Source organism: Pisolithus orientalis (genome assembly GCF_024613125.1).
Source record: "Pisolithus orientalis strain OTSU chromosome Unknown F5J12scaffold_46, whole genome shotgun sequence".
Classification (NCBI taxonomy): domain Eukaryota; kingdom Fungi; phylum Basidiomycota; class Agaricomycetes; order Boletales; family Pisolithaceae; genus Pisolithus; species Pisolithus orientalis.
The window spans coordinates 70,806-88,449 of record NW_026260827.1 but is presented as its reverse complement, the minus strand read 5'-3'; the positions used below and the strand labels follow the sequence as shown (position 1 = coordinate 88,449).

Genomic DNA, 17,644 nt, shown 5'->3' with positions numbered 1-17,644 from the left:
GCGGCGAGTGAGGGCCAAAGTTGCGCCAGCAAATTCAAAACTCCCCACCTTTTATTGGCATATCCGAATCTTAGACAAACGAGAACGAACGAGGAATGGCCAACAATATTATGCCAGAAAAGTACGTTTATTCAGAGACTCGTGCCAAGTAAATTTCTCGATCGTGGATAACTTGACGAGGTAACCTAAGACGACGAACGCCTCTTCGAAAGATAGGGGTCGTTTATCCCAAACCTGGCCACAGCGAGTAGCGAGGATCCTGCTTTTCTTTGCTCTCGATACCCCTTGTCTCTATGGAACTACGCGATCGAGTCACCAAGGAAGTAGATCTTGTAGAGACACGGCCAACGTGCATCCCGTATCATTCCAAATCTGCCATTGATAGGTGAATCAATGTCCCTCAGTGCGGAGTGCTCTCAACAGGTAAGCACATACTCCGTGGTCCCGTAGCCCATTCCCGTTTGACTGAGCCGAGAGAAAATGACGATAGATTAGCTGAGCCATGTCAGTGTGTTCTGCTCAACTCTTAACTGAAATTGCCGAAAGATCGCTAGGAGATGATATCTTCAGTCCACGACTTCGTTGGTGGCAAGCGTGGATGCTTTTGATTAGTGATGGTGACCAGGGCCATATGCCCCATCTGGATCAGCTCTTTCTTTCAGTGGCGGATCGATTCTCCTGACCGACCAGCAACGAAGGCAAGCAGGTAGTACTAGCTACAATGGAATCCACCGCTACTTTGGACTTGCAATGGTGGAGTGCAACGCCCATTACGCAAGCTAGCCCTGCGGTATGATCTGGGACTCGCCAACACATCTGCGCCCCACTTCCGTGCCAGTTTTTGTCTTCGTCTCAGTCTCCCAAGCAATACTTATCAGACGAAGTGACTCGTGATCCTCGGATGAGTCTCGATCTCAATTAACTATGTACTTTCTCTCTATCGACCTCCCTACATGATGTGTAATTACGAAGACGGTGGGTAACTTCGGTACAAACTCGATAACAAGTACCGTATGGATGACGGTGATGTGACATTAATGCGGATATTGCGGTGGCGCATCAACGCATTGTGTCGTTCACGTCATCATGAGGAGCCCGCTGCGCAGCTCTGCTTGGGCTTATATGTACTTGCCGGGCCTCGCACCACGACATGGTCTGGTCACCGGTGTCGTTTTTCATTGCCTCAAAGGCGGGAACGCGCGCCACTTGTGAGTGATGCACCCTGCCGGAATATCCTCGGGAGAATTCAATCTCTGGGACTGGGTGCATTCATTTATTTCAGCTCAGCGAAGGTAGACTGTTGGGGGAATCGTTATTATTTTTGGAAATGGCTAGCCTGGACTCCTTACCTACCTCGCGTGGGTCGCGTAATCTGGGGGTAGTTATAACCGGCCATGTTGTTTTGTCCTACACCCATCGGTAGAGTCGAGCGTCGTGATGGGCCCAACGTTGAGGGCTTGGCTGCTCGCCGTGGTGCATGTCGTCGCCGTCCAGTCACTCACCAACTCGACGTCTTCGTTTTCGTTTTCTGGGGTGCCGAGTAGTGCAGTGAGCCCAACTAACACCTCAACGGGCACCACCGCAAGTTCGAGCTCTTCATTCTCAACGGTGACCTCAGTCACTACCACCTCTACAACACCAGCTTCTGTCGCTACCGAGACTGGCCCTCTCACTTGGCCCATTTCAGAGTATCCCTTCACTCCTTTCCCAACTCCAACCTTTGCTCCCATCCCACCTATATTCCCCGAAACAGATCCTCTAAACCCTCCCCCAGTCAGTTCAGACTTTAATGTCGTGCCGGACTTCGCTCCTGCATGGGCAACTGCATACGAGAAAGCAAAATCAATGGTTTGTACCACGTTCACTCGATTAGGAAACACCTGTTAAGCAACGTGCTTACACTTTTGTCCACGCAGATCGCCAACTTCACCATCGAACAGAAGGTCAATATAACCACTGGCGTTGGATGGATGAATGGCCTTTGCGTTGGGAACATCCCTTCTGTCGCCGAGTTCCCCGGATTGTGTCTTCAGGTCCGTTTCACCTTGTCTTTTCTACCAGTTTGTTGAAAAGCATGCTCTAGGATTCGCCTTTGGGCGTGCGGTTTACTGATCTTGTAACCACATTCCCCGCTGGCGTCACTACTGCGTCTACGTACGCGACCCCGTCTCTCCATTTGTGGATTCCCACTGACTATTTGCTCTAGGTGGAATCGCGCCTTGATTCGTGCGCGTGGCCTAGCATTAGGTCAAGAATTCCACGCGAAAGGTGTCAATATTGCCCTTGGACCAATGATGAACATGGGTCGTGTAGCACAAGGCGGGCGCAACTGGGAAGGCTTTGGTGCAGACCCCTTCCTCACCGGTGAGGCGGCGTACGAGACAATTCTTGGCTTGCAACAAGCCGGTGTTCAAGCCACGGCGAAGCACTACATCAACAAGTGAGTTTATCATTGTATGATTCCCGAGTGAAAAGGGGCGTGACATTCTTGTGCAGCGAGCAAGAGTGGAAGCGTACTCAGGAGTCGTCCAACGTCGACGATCGTACTGAACACGAGATCTACGCGCACCCGTTCTTGCGTTCTGTCATGGCTGGCGTTTCATCCGTGATGTGTTCTTATAGTAAGCTCCTGCATTAGATTTGTCTAATGTCCCAGCTTGACGGCAGCTCCACAGACCTCGTCAATGATACCTATGCTTGCAACAACTATAAAATCCTCAGCGATATTTTGAAGCGCGAGTTTGGTTTCCAGGGCTGTAAGTTTCTATTGTACTGATTGATATCATGACGCGATTAACTTATCCTCGTCTAGACGTCATGTCTGATTGGGCTGCCACTATGAACACACTCTCAGCGGTGGCAGGTCTTGATGTATGTGCAGCCAGCTGTAATTTTTTCGCCCTTAAACATTCTAACAAAAACATCAAAAGATGACTATGGCCGGTGACATCACCTTGGGATCCGGCACGACATACTTTGGTGCCAACCTCACTGCCTACGTTATGAACAACACTATTTCCGAAGCGCGACTCGATGATATGGCAACGCGGATCATCGCAGCCTGGTACTACATGCACCAAGATCAGGGCTACCCCAATGTCACCATTGATTCCTTCCATCCGTATAACCCTTTGAACTATGAGGTTAATGCACAATCGGACCACTACCAGCTCGTGAGACAGATCGGGGCTGCGGGAACCGTACTGCTCAAGAACGAGATGAACGCATTGCCGTTAAATAAGCCAAGGAGTGTCGTGCTAGTCGGCAGCGACGCGGCTCCACCTGTTTCGGGACCGAACGAATACTCTGATCAGGGTGGTGACCCGACAGGCATTCTGGCCCTGGGATGGGGATCTGGGTGAGTTTCCCGTCCATCCTGACGAGACACTAGGGGTATGGAACTCATTATTATATAGGACTACAAATTTCACCTACTTGGTATCTGTATGTGCAGGCTTTTAGTTTTCGAATCTGTTTGGTTGACGGTCCACAGCCTTACGAAGCCATCCAAGCACGTGCGAGACAAGATCAGACTAGCGTCTTTTGGGACTTCGACAACTGGAACCTTGACCAGGCTGGCAATTCTGTCATAACTGCGGAAGTTGCGATTGTGTTCATCAACTCCGACTCTGGCGAGGTGTGTATGCGCCCCATTGTTTGGACAAGTGCTTGCGCGGAATTGCTTACTGATGTGAATAGGGCTACATCACCGTCGACGGAAATGTAGGAGACAGGAAAAACCTTGACAGCATGGCATGAGGGCGACGAGCTTGTTCTAGCTGTTGCTGCACAGAACAACAACACTATTGTCGTCGTGAACAGTGTCGGACCGCTCATTATAGAGCCATGGGTTGACCATCCCAATGTCACTGCTGTGAGCGATGCTCCTTCCGAAGGTCATGGAATACGTTACTCACAGTCTGACTCCGATATGTTTAACGGGAACGTAGATTGTGTGGGCAAGTCTTGGAGGTAACGAGGCCGGAAACGCGATCGTGGATATTCTCTATGGCGCCTGGAACCCGTCCGGACGTCTTCCGTATACCATCGCAAAAAATGCAAGCGATTACTCGGCGCAGCTCGTCCTCGGGGGTACTGCAACGGACATTCTATCCATAGACTATACCGAAGGGTGCGCTCGATTTACTTCAAGTTTGGTTCTCCTGATGACAAGATGAATTGCAGCCTGTACATTGACTATCGCTGGTTCGACGCCGTGAGTGAACTTACCTAGCTGCCTTTGATTGCACCTAGAGAGAGCACAGTGCTAATTCGTAACATCTTTAGCAAAACATTACCCCACGCTATGAATTCGGGTATGGTCTGAGCTACACGACGTTCGAATACTCCCAACTCGTTGTTACACCTGTTGACGCTTCTGTGGACTCTGCTCAAGCAGAATTGATCCAGAACTGGGAGAATGGGGGCACCTCGCCCATTGAGGAAGGATCTTCGACTGCATTATGGTATGTCGGTCTTCACTGTTCTATCCCCCGGTATTCATTGACCATCATAAACAACACAGGCTTCACATGCCTTTGTTCCAGGTGACGTTCAACGTGGAGAATACTGGACCGGTATACGGAGGCGAGGTATGATCAAACCTTTGCGACCCTTGTATCATATCCTCACCCGATAATTTCAGATTCCTCAACTGTATGTGCACCACCCTCCATCCGCCGGGGAGCCTCCTTCTGTCCTGAAAGGTTTTACCGATATTGAACTGGTGCCTGGCCAAACTGGGCAGGCTTCCATTACGATCTCGCGGTACGATCTGTCGGTGTGGGACGTTGTCAGGCAGGGGTGGGCGAAGCCGAATGGAACCATTGGGTTTTCGATCGGCGCAAGTAGTAGAGACTTCAGGTTGGATGGGACGTTCCCGCTCTGAGTTGGGAGTTGTTGAACCGGACTGATTCTGAATGCGAATTTTGGACACGTATTGGATGCTCGTTGTCCAGCAGTACCCTCGTCGATACGCTGTAAGTAAACTACGTAGTAAATACCCACAGAGCGCAGGTAATAGGCTTAGTAGTTCTCAAGAAGTGAAAACTCTCGTTTGGGCTTATCTTGATTTGTATATCCTCATGCATGCACGCACAGACTCAGCGTTTCTGGAACTCTGTCATGACTTCTCTGACATCTGCAGACAAACGCGAAATCGGACAGGTGAAGCCATCGTGCAATGGGGGGGTGTTGTCTATGGCTGACAGTTATGGAAGCACTTCGTGTTTGGCTTCCATGGCCATGAGATCAGCGAGGATGTCAAGGTCCTCATTCGCGACTATCACGTAGGGCGAGTGTCTTTCGCGTGCAGTGACTGTAGGGGTGCATGATAAGACTTGGGACTTCAGGAACATCATCCTTATGAAGAGGAATGTGCAAGGTAAGTCAGAGCTTTAGACAGATCCAACAGTTACACCAACTTGCCTCTCGTCTGGAAACCTTCCGGACGACAATGATACGTCTGTAGATGTGAAGCAAGTCCATCGATTGGTGCAGAGTTTACAGCAACTCGCGAAGGAGTCTGGGCACTCTCGCCCGCTCATGATCGGGATCGATCAAGAGAACGGTGCGTCACTCATTTGCCCTTATGATGTTCATCCTCCTCAACACCTCGACCTTAACGGGATACACTAGGTCTCATCTCTGCATTTACTAGCTCCACTGCAGGAACCCAGTTGTGAGTTTCGTGTCAGCGTTGGCAGCCCTGGGTATCACCTCACCAGGCTTCTATTCCAAACATTTTGCTGTAACAGTCCTGGTGCGATGGCACTCGCTGCAACGGGCTCGCCAGAGATCGCAGAGGAGTGTTCTGCAGCTACTGCCCGGGAGATGAAGCTCGCCGGAATTAATTGGGCATACAGCCCAGTCGCGGATGTTAACTCGAACCCCAAAAACCCAGTCATAGGTGGGCTAATATGTAGTCTCTGCGTGAACAAATGCCAACGTTTTCTTCTGTTGTTTTGACCGCTTACTTAGGGGTCAGATCCTTCGGTGACGGTAAGCTGTATATAAATACATCGTACCAGACGCTCATAAGGGTGGATTACTTTCGCAAAGATCCGGATGAGGTGGCAAAATATGCTTCTGCAGTTAGTCGTGGCCTGATGCAAGGGGGTGTCGCCCCTTGCGCGAAACACTTTCCCGGACATGGGGATACCCACATAGATTCGCATCTTGCTCTCCCGGTGATTGAGAAGACCGAGGATGAGCTCATGGAAACGGAGCTCGTACCCTTTCATATACTTGTCGAGTCTGGTATTCCAACGATCATGACTGGTCATATGGCGCTTCCTCTCATCACCGGAGACAATACACCATGCTCCCTCTCCACAACGATCACGACAGATTTGCTTAGGGAGAAGATGGGCTATGGTGGGGTAATTGTGACCGACTGTCTGGAGATGAATGCAGTAGCTGCCTCATATACCCCGCAAAAGGGTGCCGTGATGGCCCTGCAGGCCGGCGCAGATATTGCCATGATCTGCCATACGATGAAGGTGCAAAGGGGTGCCATCGAGGAGACTTATGCGGCTGTCGAAAATGGCTCATTATCGCTTGAATCCCTCCGGAAAAGTGGACAGCGGATCGCCGCTCTGAAATTCGCATATGCAGGTACTTCTTGGGCGGACGTTTTCGAACCGTTCCATGAACAAGCCCTCGCAGACCTCCTTATCCGGAACGCACATCTCAGCGCTGAGTCATATGCTGTCTCGACAGCGTCGATTAGAGGGACCCTTCCAGTTGTAAGGAAAGACGATGGTCCAGTATTGGTTATGGCCCCAGTGATGGAGTATCTTGCACTGGAACAATCTGTGGCTCGCCGCACGAACTTGCGACATCTTCTGTATACACCTCTGCCAGCACATGGACGGGGGCAGCTTCCTGATGAAATTTCTGGTGCCCTCCGGGCAACCTCTGCAATTATATTTGTTACACGCAACGCGGATCGTAGCGGTTGGCAGGTTGATTACTTACGAAGGCTGCTGCAAGAAAAACGGGGTGCCACCCCCATCATCATTTTGGTTAGTTGTGCACCTTATGACGTGGTGGGGGCACCGGACATTCAGGAACCGTGTCTGGCTAGTTTCGAGTACACTCCAGCTGCGTTGGAGGCGGCTGTCGCAGTGATCTTTGGGGAACGCGAAGCGAAGGGACAGGTACCTGTGTCGTTGTGACCTCAGGTGGATGCAAAAGATGGCTGCGGCTTCAGCGTAGCTTTCTTGCATATATATTTTTTGACTGCAGCAATATTGTTGCAGGGAGTTGGATTTAGCTGTCATACATCATAGTGACTCATCGTGCCATCATGCGCTACGTGCATACGTATCCCTTTTACAGAAACAAGCATTACCATAGAGGTTGGTGGGTGACATTCAAAAACAGTGGCTGTCACCGATTCATGTTAGCTTGTATGAAATGAACTTACCCTTGAATGGTATGCCAGCAGTGTATCATGTTTGCCTGCAAAGGACCACGCCGATGCTAGCAGCACCCGGATAGATGGATTTGGACGACAACTTACACCCTCTTGCGACGTGTGTACGATATTGATAAACAACCCCACTTGGCTTAAGGTGGAAGGTGGCATAGGAGACGGAAGTATGAACTGATATGCGATAGTACACGCACATCGGGTGCGTGCGACTATCTTAGCGGATAATGATCCTTCTGTTCGGGAAGTATAATGAAACTTTCCACTGCAAAGTACCTGTTCGGCGTCCATTCGCTTCCGGCTTTCCCAGGCCGGTGAGGATAACTCACGGCATCCATAAGGAAATGTGCGTTGTAAATAGTTCATCAAATTTTGACAGCGTTCGAGGTGACCGCTGGCGAACAGCCCGGAGGCCTGTAGTACATAGGCCGCCGATTGGGGCGGGCGCATGTCCGGATAATTTGTACAACAATGCAGGATTCAGGGAGAATGGCTTTGCCTGAGTAGGTAGCTGGATCCAAACGCGGGCACGCGACCGCGTTTGGAGAAGAAATGTGGCTGGCTCGGCTGGTAGGCTATCGTCGATTCCATACTTCGGCTGATCATAAACGTTATAAGCTACGACGACGACCGCCGCCGGAAGCGATTACAATCTTGAATGAGAAAGAAGTCGTTATGAAAGTCGGAAAATTGCCAAATCCATTACCATGAGGTGATATTACGGGGTTATAAGAAGCGCATGTAGGGGCTGTTCCCCACGTGCGGCGCCAACGTGCGTCCGAGAGAATACGGCGAGGTACTGCTGGTTTGATATCAATGCAACGTTGTTGCTGATTTGAATAGAGGCATTTGGGGCAGTGTTAAAAATCCGGTGTGTTTAAACGGTGTAAACGCTATGACAAATCAGGCGTGGAGTACGATCGTTTTATCTGCGACACGCCACTCAGCCTTTGCATTGTCAACATCGAGATCTCGTTTGCGTTTCAAAGTCAGCGCCTGCATCGACGAGTCTGGTTCGGCGAAGGTGGCAGTGAGATCGGCATCTGAAGCACTGAGGTCGATGTCAAGGTTATACAACGATGGGACAGATAGCAGTATGCGTCTAGGCTCGACATCGAGAGTGGAAAGCGGGATAGCTGCATGCGTCTGTGTGTTTGAAATATCGCGTGTTCGGTCACACAATATGCTAAACCTATGGTGGCAGCGATACACACCAATGCAGGAACATTGATTACGATACGTAACTTTGAGTTTTCTTCACTCCAAGACCACGACGGAATTTTAGGGGCCATGCTAGTCGATGACTGTTGGTTCTTCAGAGTGCTTTCAGGTGTAGACTCGGCCGTAGGGCGGGGTGGGATTTCTTGAATGAGTTTGGCAGGTGCACGGTGGTTCGGGTGGCCGGGCGGATATAGTGTTGCAGGTACCAAGACTTGTCGCGCTTGGGGCTTTCCCTTGGAGGCTATGTTGGGTGTACCAATCTGCCGAGAAAGGATAATAGTTGTCTGTGCTTCGATGCGCTGGAAGGCAAGCTCTGAGGCGAAGAATGAGGCGAGTGTTTGGGTAGTGTGTTTAGTTTAGTATACACACCAATGATGAAAAACTTGAAATCAACATCTTTTAATGCGCGGGACTTGATGGAAGGGCTGAATATCGCGTCGAAGACGATGGAGGGCTGGCCGGCTGTTCAAATGCGGTGAGCGTAAGCACAGAGTCGGTAGTTGGCATGGAAAGTGGAGATAGAGTTGGCAGGTCGTCAGTATTAAGAAAATTGGGGAGCAGTAGTAACACCGACCTTTGTCGGAGTCACGGCGGGCATCAGATACAACAAGTGGGACGAACCAGCTCTCTGGATTAGATTCATCGATATGGAGGCCTCGCATGGCATGTTGTATCGCCTCCTCGCTTCCCTGCGGAGGAGGAGGCACGTTCGAATCCCATGCTATGTTTACAAAGATTTTGAGGCCTTTTGTGACCGGAATCAAGGGCGAAGCTCGGTTAATCTGAGCGTCCCGTGAAACGCCTGCTCTGTCAGCAGTCGACGGATGCACTACTGTGTCGTTCGTGGCTTTAGATTTGACACAGAAGCCCGGCACAGGGTTGAGCGTAACAGCGACCTGTTGTGTGCTAGTGGCAGTGGCCATCAGGACGCCGACAGGCTGCAGAGCGATTCGGTTCGGCGGATGACACGCACTCACGCTAAATAAGCGACGCCAGGAAAGGCAATGAAAAATATTGCCATAGGTTGGGCTTTTAAGAGGCCTCTTGATCAAGTATAAAAGGATCGTCTTCCAGCAAGACTATCCTCCCAAACAGCAGCGCTTTCTCTTCTCTGTGCCACGATCTCCATCTGCCATGTACAACATTACTCCCGTCCCCGAAGACGTAAAGCAAATCCAACAGTTCATTCAGGACAGACGTGTCATCGGTGTAAGTCATGTAACACGGACGTCCCCGTCTTCCAATGTTGAACGAGACAACGTACTCAGTATGACCCCCTCGTCCAACCCGCCTTGCTTTTGCACGAGATCACTCCCTCGGAGACATCCGAGATGACTATTGCCTCTGCTCGGTACCAAGCTGCCCGCATTGTTGCCGGCCAGGATGACAGGGTACTCGTCATTGTCGGTCCCTGTTCAATCCATTCCACCGAGCAGGCTATCGAGTATGCTCGTCTCCTCAGAGACAAAATCCCTACCTGGGACAACCTCTTGATTATCATGCGCGCTTACTTGTGAGTCATTCCATCAGTCACGTGACACTTACTTTGCTAACGCCTTTTCCAGCGAAGTACGTCGTATTTTTATCGCCTCGGTTTTCAGATTTTCTGAAGATGCTCTGGACAGAAACCTCGGACGACCGTTGGCTGGAAGGGCTTGATTAACGATCCAGTGCGTAATGGTCATTCGTCGGGTATCTGTGGGTCTAAATATTTGCTGCAGGACCTCGACGGCTCTTTCAAGATAAACAAGGGGCTGCGAATTGCTAGGAAGTTGCTTTGTGACTTGACAGATCTTGGCATTCCTGTCGGTGTCGAGTTACTTGACACCATTTCTCCTCAGTTTATTTCCGATCGTAAGCAATGGGACTTACCTCTCTCAGATCTTCTCATCGATTTGGATACGTAGTCATCTCCTGGGGTGCTATCGGTGCGCGCACCACTGAGTCTCAACTTCACCGTGAACTTGCTTCCGGTATCTCCTTCCCTATTGGTTTCAAGAACGGCACTGATGGAAGGTAAGATGCTTACCAACTTTAGGCTCCCCTCCTAACCGTTCCTCTAGCGTCTCTGTTGCAATCGATGCTATGCGTTCGAGTTCCAACCCTCATGCTTTCATGGGTGTTACCGAGCAGGGTCTGGCGGCCATCGTCAAGACTAGGGGTAACCAAGATGTCCATGTTATCCTTCGTGGTGGCTCCAAGGGCCCGAACTATGCATCTGAATATGTCCGGGCAGCTGTCAAGTCCATCGAGAAGGCCCGCCCTGCAAACCACCCTTCCATCATGATTGATTGCAGCCGTGGGTGTCACCGTTCACTCCGTCTGTACACTCAGCACTAATGCCATGGAACAGACGGCAATTCTCAAAAGAACCACAACAACCAACCCAAGGTTCTTGACGACGTTTGCCAACAACTTGCTGCAGGCGACAGGAATATAACGGGTGTTATGGTCGAATCTCACATCAATGCTGGCCGTCAAGATGTCCCTGCTGAGGGTCCAAGTGGCCTCAAGTACGGCGTCAGTATTACTGATGCCTGCGTCGACTGGGAGACGACAGTTGGCATGCTTGACCGCCTCAATGAGGTTTGTTCATTGGTTTTTCAATGAACGCATCAGCCGATTTCTGACACCGCTGTACAGGCTGTCGGTCAACGCCGCACCTTCCTCATAGAACAGGGTTTGCAAAGGCCTGCGGGCTTCCAGCGCTCCACTCCTCCCTCTCCCTGAAAAACAGCTTTTGACTCTTGCCTTCTGTAACTTTTAATGTACTGGATTTCGGATAGGGAGTTAGTTCGTTGTATACAAAATCAAGTGCTGTGGCGTACCCGAACTGTTATTACACTTTGTTCTCTATTCTTCTGTAAATACCTGCATAGACATAGGATACTGATGCGGCCAACCAGAAGACATGCGAAAAGTCGCTTGGTGTGCAATATTTCATGAAACACCCTGCCATGCGTCAATAACACGGTCAAGAGAGGAACCCGACCAGCCGGATCCGAATGCATTTATCATCTTGGTCCCAGTCCCACGCAACACCTCCTTAATGCCTACATCGAGCCCCTTCACGTCCGCAGTACCCTCCGGAGGGGATCGTGAAACAGATTGGGCGTAAGCATCCCTGGCGAGTTGGCGCAGAATTACCAGTAGAGAAGCAGAAGGAACGCCGTTCCTCAAAAGATACCAAGCAAGGCACCGGGAGAGCTCTCCAGGAGAACCGAAATCTTCTGCATCCCCAATAGTCTCACCTCGGGCATAACGAGCGAATATTTCATTGAATTTCGGCTGAGCTGTGAGGTCTCCAAGGCGCTTGTCTAGTGCTTGTAGAGAGCCGGAAGCGGTATTCTCGCGGATGAGGGGAGGTCTGGCATTATGCTCCGCTCGACCACAAAAACGACGTTCGAAAACTTTGCTGTAAAAGTCAGCCGCGAACCTGAGGTCTTGCAGACGGAGGTGGAAATACGCTGCTGACTCCGGCTGGGTGCGATACTGGTAGAGAGCTAGGTGTGATTGTAACGTCTCCATCTTATCCTGCAAGATACTATCCAGCAAGACGGCATGGACAGTACGCGTGGAATATCCTCTCTGCATGCGTCTCACCGTCGTCCCGTGAGAAATAATCAGCGAAGGCGAGAAACAGTGTGTCATTCGAAAAGGATGAGATGAAGTGAGTCAAATCGCTCGCAGGATGGGTTTTTGCGTCGGTAAGCTTGAGGGAAGTCAAGGGTGGCCGCATCTCCAGCCGAGGATCCAGGACCGTACGAATAGACTTCGGCTGCCTCGGGGATCTTCTGTATAGCTGAGAAATGCTGTCCGACGTTTGACGTACAGCGTTTGGTTCTTGAGAAGGTTCTTCTTTTGCTCCGGGGAGTGTTCCAAGTCCACGAAGAAAGGCCAGTAACGCGGGGTATCTACTCGCACGGAAAGTAGCTTACCAAAGTCTGGGATGAGTGTAGGGGAAATCAGCTGCGAACTGCCTTTCTCGCTGCCTTCTCGAGTAGTAATCTTGACCGGAAGATAAACTGCTTCACATGTATTGACATCACGCGCAATAAGACACCGCGGCTCAACTGCGAGGACCCAGAGGTGCCTGAGAGCTTGGGGATAACTCTTGTTATCAGACGAGACGTGGTGGAAACGAGGGAAGAACGCGGTAACCAGGCACGCTATGGCGGCGTTAGATGTACCCAGTGTGAATCGACCGGCCCCCAGAAAAAGTAGCCCGAGAGAGAGGTGGGTTGCGACATGTACTCCATACCTAAAGGCTTGGTGGTACATTCCGTAGGCATACCTCAGTCTCCGCAAGCAAGAGATTTCACCAGTGCCAGCCATAACCATGCACAACGCTATGGAGATCAAGTTCAGACCTTCGCGAACGGCAGAGCGCTTGATTTTATGGTCGAAGGCGACGCCTACACACTCGTCAGACAAGAGCATACACGAAATAATGATGAACCTACCGTTGGACGCAACAAACCTGCTAAAGCTATCGAAAAAGTGTGACAGCATCGTGTATGCTTCGTGGCGCGCCGTGCCAGCATACTTGAGCCCCACGACGAAACAACAACCAGCCAAAATGTTGTAGTAAGCTAGTTGAATAGCATCATCGGCTACCTTCTTGGCAAGCATATGCTCTTGCATTGCCTCCATTATCGGCGCCGGAACTTGCTTCAGTACCCATTCCTCCGTTGATCCGATAACGTCCCACATAATTAGAGACCTCGCAATCGTACGCATCAACAGGAAACTTGGTTGGATGCGGTTCAACTCTATAATCGTACTCGGGATTTCAAGTATGTCTGCCACGTCTCTTCGCCCGGTCTTTAAGTACATGAGGCCTAACGCCACTGTCGCTGCGGGTGAGGTGATATTGGTGTCGAAAGTGGGACGCGAGCTTGTGCCCGCTAGAGATTTGACTTCACCGTGCACCAACACACGCAATCGATGAAGGCAAGTTGTATCGGCAGGCGTGGATGAACCCTGACCAAGCATGATCATCCCGAGTGCAAGAGCAGCTGCATACGTGTATGCTTCCCGGTGTTCGTTACTGAGGTCGGGCTGGACAAGATCCTTGCGGCTTATCTGATGCAAACAAACTTCTGCCATACGCCTGTTCTTCGTGCCGAGATAAAGAATACCGACTCCGGCCAAGCCGGCGGCTTGAGTCATGAGGGAGACGTTGAGGTCAATGGTAGGCGTCGGGAGGAGCGCTGGTGTATGGACAGCGAGCAACTTTGTAACATGCTTGTTTCCGCTCCCGACATTAGCAGCGGAGAGTCCAAGGAGAACTCCAATGGATGTGAAGTCATGCTTTGGCGTCAAATAGCCGAACGTATGCCATGTTAACATCTCCTTTAAGTGGCCCGTGAGTCCAAGGCCGAACAAGAATCCTGCGTGTTGAGGTGTCAATTCGGATGGTTTGTTGAAAGCGATCCATGAGCTCTCTACACCACGAGCGCCAGGGCTAATTCGTAGACCAGCAGCAACACCATTGTGGAACTCTCCCCAATTAACGCACTCCACTGGTATCTTGCCAGGTTCCGGTGTTGCAATCACATTAGACGGCTGAATTCGGACCGAAAACTCCATCTTAGGGATCACATAGGCTTCCCTAGTGACTGTCTGCACCGTGCCAAATGTGAACATAGCTCTCCCATAAGGCAAAGCTAGTGTCCGCTCTGTGAGTCGCACCACCTGGTGCTGCTGTTCCTTCGCTTGGTCATGCTCACTGCAAAAGAGCGGATTAACAGAATAACCCTTTTATGCATGGGACCAACGCACTTGAGGTCCGGTCGCTCCACGAGCCGCGCAGATGCTATCGATGAAGAGCAGAGCATGCGAGCAACTTCTTCCAACCTCCGGTCTTGGCCAAATCGGATTTTCGAAAAGCCATTCAGATCCAGCTCCACGCCCGAAACAGCGTCAATTTCACCAATACTTGCGGATTTGGCCTGATCGACGAGGCTACTTATCGTGACCCGGCAGTGCGAGTTCTGAAAGCGAATGAGACCACAAGTGACACATTACACGAACCAAGATTTACCATGTAATTTTCGGGAGACTGGTACAATCCTTGTTGGAAGTGTACCGGCTGCACCTTGGCAACGCTGAAAGCCAAGTCCCGACGACCCACCAACTCATAATGTTCCGATCGCCAGTTACCAGGTGGTGAGAGCTGGCAAGTTCGAATAGCTTCGCGAAGGGGTGCCGCAATACCTAGAGGTAAGCGATCCAAAAAAAGAAAGCCCTTTTTTGCTGTTCCCCACGTCTGGATCAGCGTCTCTACTGTCAACTCCGCTCGTCTTTGTGTGGATGCTACCGAATCACCTGCAAGACACAAGTATGCGGTAGTGACACGTTGCAGAGTTCAGTAAAGGTTCAAGCATTCCCAAAGGCAAACGATGGTTGGATATCGAAAAGTGATGCCAATCGCGGGCTCTCGTAGGGTAAGAACTTCCAATCCGGGTTGCTAAGCCTCCCATACAATACGGCCGTCATATCAGGAGGCCAAACTGGTATACGATCGTCCAGCGTGTCAGCACCTGCGAGGAATGTCAGCCGCGCTGAATGCCTGCTGAGCCACAGCACTCACGAATAGCAGATGGCGAGGGCCAAGCTGGCATGATGTCGGGACATAGGCGTTTCCAGTAGTCAACCCATTCAGGCCGTATGATGTGTGCGATCTGGCAAACCAGTGGTACGAGGAGTAGAAGTGAATCGTAACGATGGACCGTCAGGCGAAGGTCTTCTGCAAGCATGTGTAACGCATACAGTACGGAGGCCAACAGTGGGTTTGGCTTTAAGGTGAACAAAAAGTACTGGCGAGAAACAGGAGAAACAGGCAACTTTAGTCGTTGAAGAGCGGGGTCATCTGCAAAAGACCGGGAGTTAGCAGCAAGGTGGCAAAACTTGTCCCAGGGAGTGGAAGGCGGTTTGTCGTCCTTAAATGGGTACACTGGTGAGAGCTCCAGCACGGAAGAAATCGCAAGTGAAAGTGCATGAAATTCCATATTCAAACAAGTCCGAAAGTAATGTGGACTCCATGCTTCTAGGAATTTGCGATGCACGTCGAACGCTTCTTGTTTGGGAAGAGCTAGGGCAAGGACCTGCAAAGCCTGAGATACCAAAGGATCTTGAGCAATCATATCAAATCTGCCACGGTAGTTTTCTCCGCTGGAGCATATCAGGGTGACCGAAGATATGGATCCCCACTTCACTGCTACTATATTTTTGACCTCGGAATCAGATGGTCGATCTGCACCTTGCGTTTGCACGTCGCAAGATGCGGATAGACGCAGTTGAATGGGTAAATCATAGAGACCATGCGTAAGAACCGAGACAGTCCCCCCTGGTTTCACGGCCAATAAGTCCCACATTTCCGCTCGGGTAGAACGTATAGGTATGACAGATGTGGCATCGATGGTCGTCAAAAAGTTTGCATGAGGACATTGCCCAGTTTGGTTGACTGGTAAGGCATACACAAGCGCTTGTGTACCAGAAATGCAGATAGCCAGGAGGGTGCGGAACTCCGAACCATCATGCCTTTGGATCAAACAGAGCAGCAGAAAAGCCTTCCATCCACCCATCCCTGATGCCATTGGATGATTAGGTTCCCAAGAAATGTGCATAAAGATAGCTTACGGGAGGTTCGTAAGGGGGCGTGTAGCCAGCCTTTGTACCCAGAAGGAGACCTTCGTCCTGCCATGCTCGATAGGATCGAATGCGCCCTTCGGTTTCAAATGAATGTATCTCCAGATCGCGAGTTGTCTTATCTCCTCGTTGAACGTTATCAAAACGGCGATATCAGAATTGTATGTAGACACCCAGACAACCTCTTCTGCAGCGGAAACAGCCGCGAGGGGCTTGGAACACTGTTCATCCTCATCAGAAAGTGAGACTGGGGTGTCACCGTGCCCTCCCACAATGCCTGTTGTGATTCCAATAGCAGTAGGTTCCGCGAAAGGATTCGTAATTGAGAAGATTGTTGGAAGGAGTGTGTCACCTGTAAAACGAGCTTCTTCGACCTCTATCGGCTCAAGAACCCGTTGTATCAGGACTGCCGTGAGGATGCAGTGGCCACGCCTTCTTCACGAGAAATGGAAGAGAGAACGTGTAGTCCACCCCGTTGGCCAGGAAGACTTTGCCTATGCTCCGTAAGAACACGAAAACCGCTGGAACGACTTCTTGGGCGAGTTCATTCTTGGGCTTTTCCTCGTGGAATGGCGTGGAATGGCCCGAACAGTGCTTCTCTTGTTGGTCCGGTGTGCGTGTACTCCTCTTTGGAGGACGTGTAATGCGCGCTTCCATGCACAGGTCCAGTGGCCTCGGTACTGTGTGCGAAGCGTCCCAGACACGCGTATTGGATGCTCTGACCTTCTTCTAAGAAATCCCACTTGCGGCGTATCACACCTCCTTGGCTCAAGACTGCGCAACGGTAGTTCCAAGAAAGTTCCTGCTCCACCCACGAATCAGACCCATCCGTGAAGCAAGGTGCGCATGTCGAGGCAACACCGTTGGGTGCAGAGCCTTTGAGTGCCGCACGAATAGGATCTAAGAAGATCTGAGTCTCGAGGTTCACCTTGCGGGATCTGTTGAGACAGGAGATTGACAGCGGCTGATCGTGGCTGCGGGCATACTTGGATGACGATCTCTGACTTCATGAGAGACGAAGACCAAAAAGGGGGGAAACAATAGTCTCCTGTCCTACTCAGACCAAATACTCGATAGAAGACAGTCGTTCCCGGATCTCAATTGGGAGATATGCAATCCACCAGCACACACAAGACCGCTAGATTCTAAGTAACAAAGGTGTACATGGATACCCGCCGTGTTGCGACCGTTATGAAGAAGCACCTAACAGAAATAATTTACCCGAGCTATGGACATATGCTAGTCTGGCGAACAACGAAACAGCAGAAGGAGTCGTCGAGACAAAGCCCTACATATAAGACAGACCGTACACCGAAAAACACACAAAGTAGGGAA

The 17,644-nt window shown here is 50.7% G+C and overlaps 6 protein-coding genes across 6 annotated transcripts; 3 read left to right on the top strand and 3 right to left on the bottom strand.

Annotated features, from left to right (window-relative positions):
* Window positions 1-1,201: 1,201 nt before the first annotated feature.
* F5J12DRAFT_858522 (glycoside hydrolase superfamily) lies at window positions 1,202-5,075 on the top strand. The gene is made up of 16 exons (XM_051746769.1): window positions 1,202-1,848; window positions 1,917-2,033; window positions 2,084-2,154; window positions 2,207-2,440; window positions 2,497-2,621; window positions 2,676-2,756; window positions 2,813-2,871; window positions 2,931-3,358; window positions 3,417-3,444; window positions 3,494-3,637; window positions 3,728-3,874; window positions 3,951-4,132; window positions 4,186-4,216; window positions 4,288-4,466; window positions 4,526-4,592; window positions 4,646-5,075. The coding sequence occupies exons 1-16, from the start codon at window positions 1,438-1,440 to the stop codon at window positions 4,886-4,888; spliced, it is 2,547 nt and encodes an 848-aa protein (XP_051595889.1). The 5' UTR covers window positions 1,202-1,437; the 3' UTR covers window positions 4,889-5,075.
* On the top strand, window positions 4,989-7,292 carry F5J12DRAFT_427026 (glycoside hydrolase family 3 protein). Its single transcript, XM_051739373.1, has 8 exons — window positions 4,989-5,166; window positions 5,220-5,293; window positions 5,352-5,383; window positions 5,471-5,569; window positions 5,638-5,680; window positions 5,757-5,908; window positions 5,980-6,000; window positions 6,061-7,292. The coding sequence occupies exons 1-8, from the start codon at window positions 5,089-5,091 to the stop codon at window positions 7,176-7,178; spliced, it is 1,617 nt and encodes a 538-aa protein (XP_051595888.1). The 5' UTR covers window positions 4,989-5,088; the 3' UTR covers window positions 7,179-7,292.
* Window positions 7,193-8,111, bottom strand: F5J12DRAFT_427347 (uncharacterized protein). Its single transcript, XM_051739377.1, has one exon. It carries the CDS (start codon window positions 7,883-7,885, stop codon window positions 7,406-7,408), a length of 480 nt encoding a protein of 159 aa, XP_051595887.1. The 5' UTR covers window positions 7,886-8,111; the 3' UTR covers window positions 7,193-7,405.
* Window positions 8,112-9,659, bottom strand: F5J12DRAFT_427346 (pre-RNA processing PIH1/Nop17-domain-containing protein). Its single transcript, XM_051739376.1, has 4 exons — window positions 9,231-9,659; window positions 9,026-9,118; window positions 8,650-8,969; window positions 8,112-8,581 (listed from the first exon to the last, which is right to left on the bottom strand). The coding sequence occupies exons 1-4, from the start codon at window positions 9,577-9,579 to the stop codon at window positions 8,339-8,341; spliced, it is 1,005 nt and encodes a 334-aa protein (XP_051595886.1). The 5' UTR covers window positions 9,580-9,659; the 3' UTR covers window positions 8,112-8,338.
* F5J12DRAFT_858510 (3-deoxy-7-phosphoheptulonate synthase) lies at window positions 9,540-11,597 on the top strand. The gene is made up of 9 exons (XM_051746768.1): window positions 9,540-9,562; window positions 9,634-9,865; window positions 9,925-10,169; window positions 10,269-10,326; window positions 10,378-10,510; window positions 10,564-10,672; window positions 10,720-10,955; window positions 11,010-11,242; window positions 11,300-11,597. Exons 2-9 carry the CDS (start codon window positions 9,791-9,793, stop codon window positions 11,384-11,386), a joined length of 1,176 nt encoding a protein of 391 aa, XP_051595885.1. The 5' UTR covers window positions 9,540-9,562; window positions 9,634-9,790; the 3' UTR covers window positions 11,387-11,597.
* F5J12DRAFT_858509 (uncharacterized protein) lies at window positions 11,576-17,366 on the bottom strand. Its single transcript, XM_051746767.1, has 12 exons — window positions 17,238-17,366; window positions 16,900-17,209; window positions 16,823-16,864; window positions 16,301-16,744; window positions 15,252-16,201; window positions 15,060-15,201; window positions 14,703-14,961; window positions 14,441-14,652; window positions 13,120-14,387; window positions 12,422-13,071; window positions 12,229-12,368; window positions 11,576-12,200 (listed from the first exon to the last, which is right to left on the bottom strand). The coding sequence occupies exons 1-12, from the start codon at window positions 17,317-17,319 to the stop codon at window positions 11,597-11,599; spliced, it is 5,103 nt and encodes a 1,700-aa protein (XP_051595884.1). The 5' UTR covers window positions 17,320-17,366; the 3' UTR covers window positions 11,576-11,596.
* Between the last annotated feature and the right edge of the window lie 278 nt (window positions 17,367-17,644).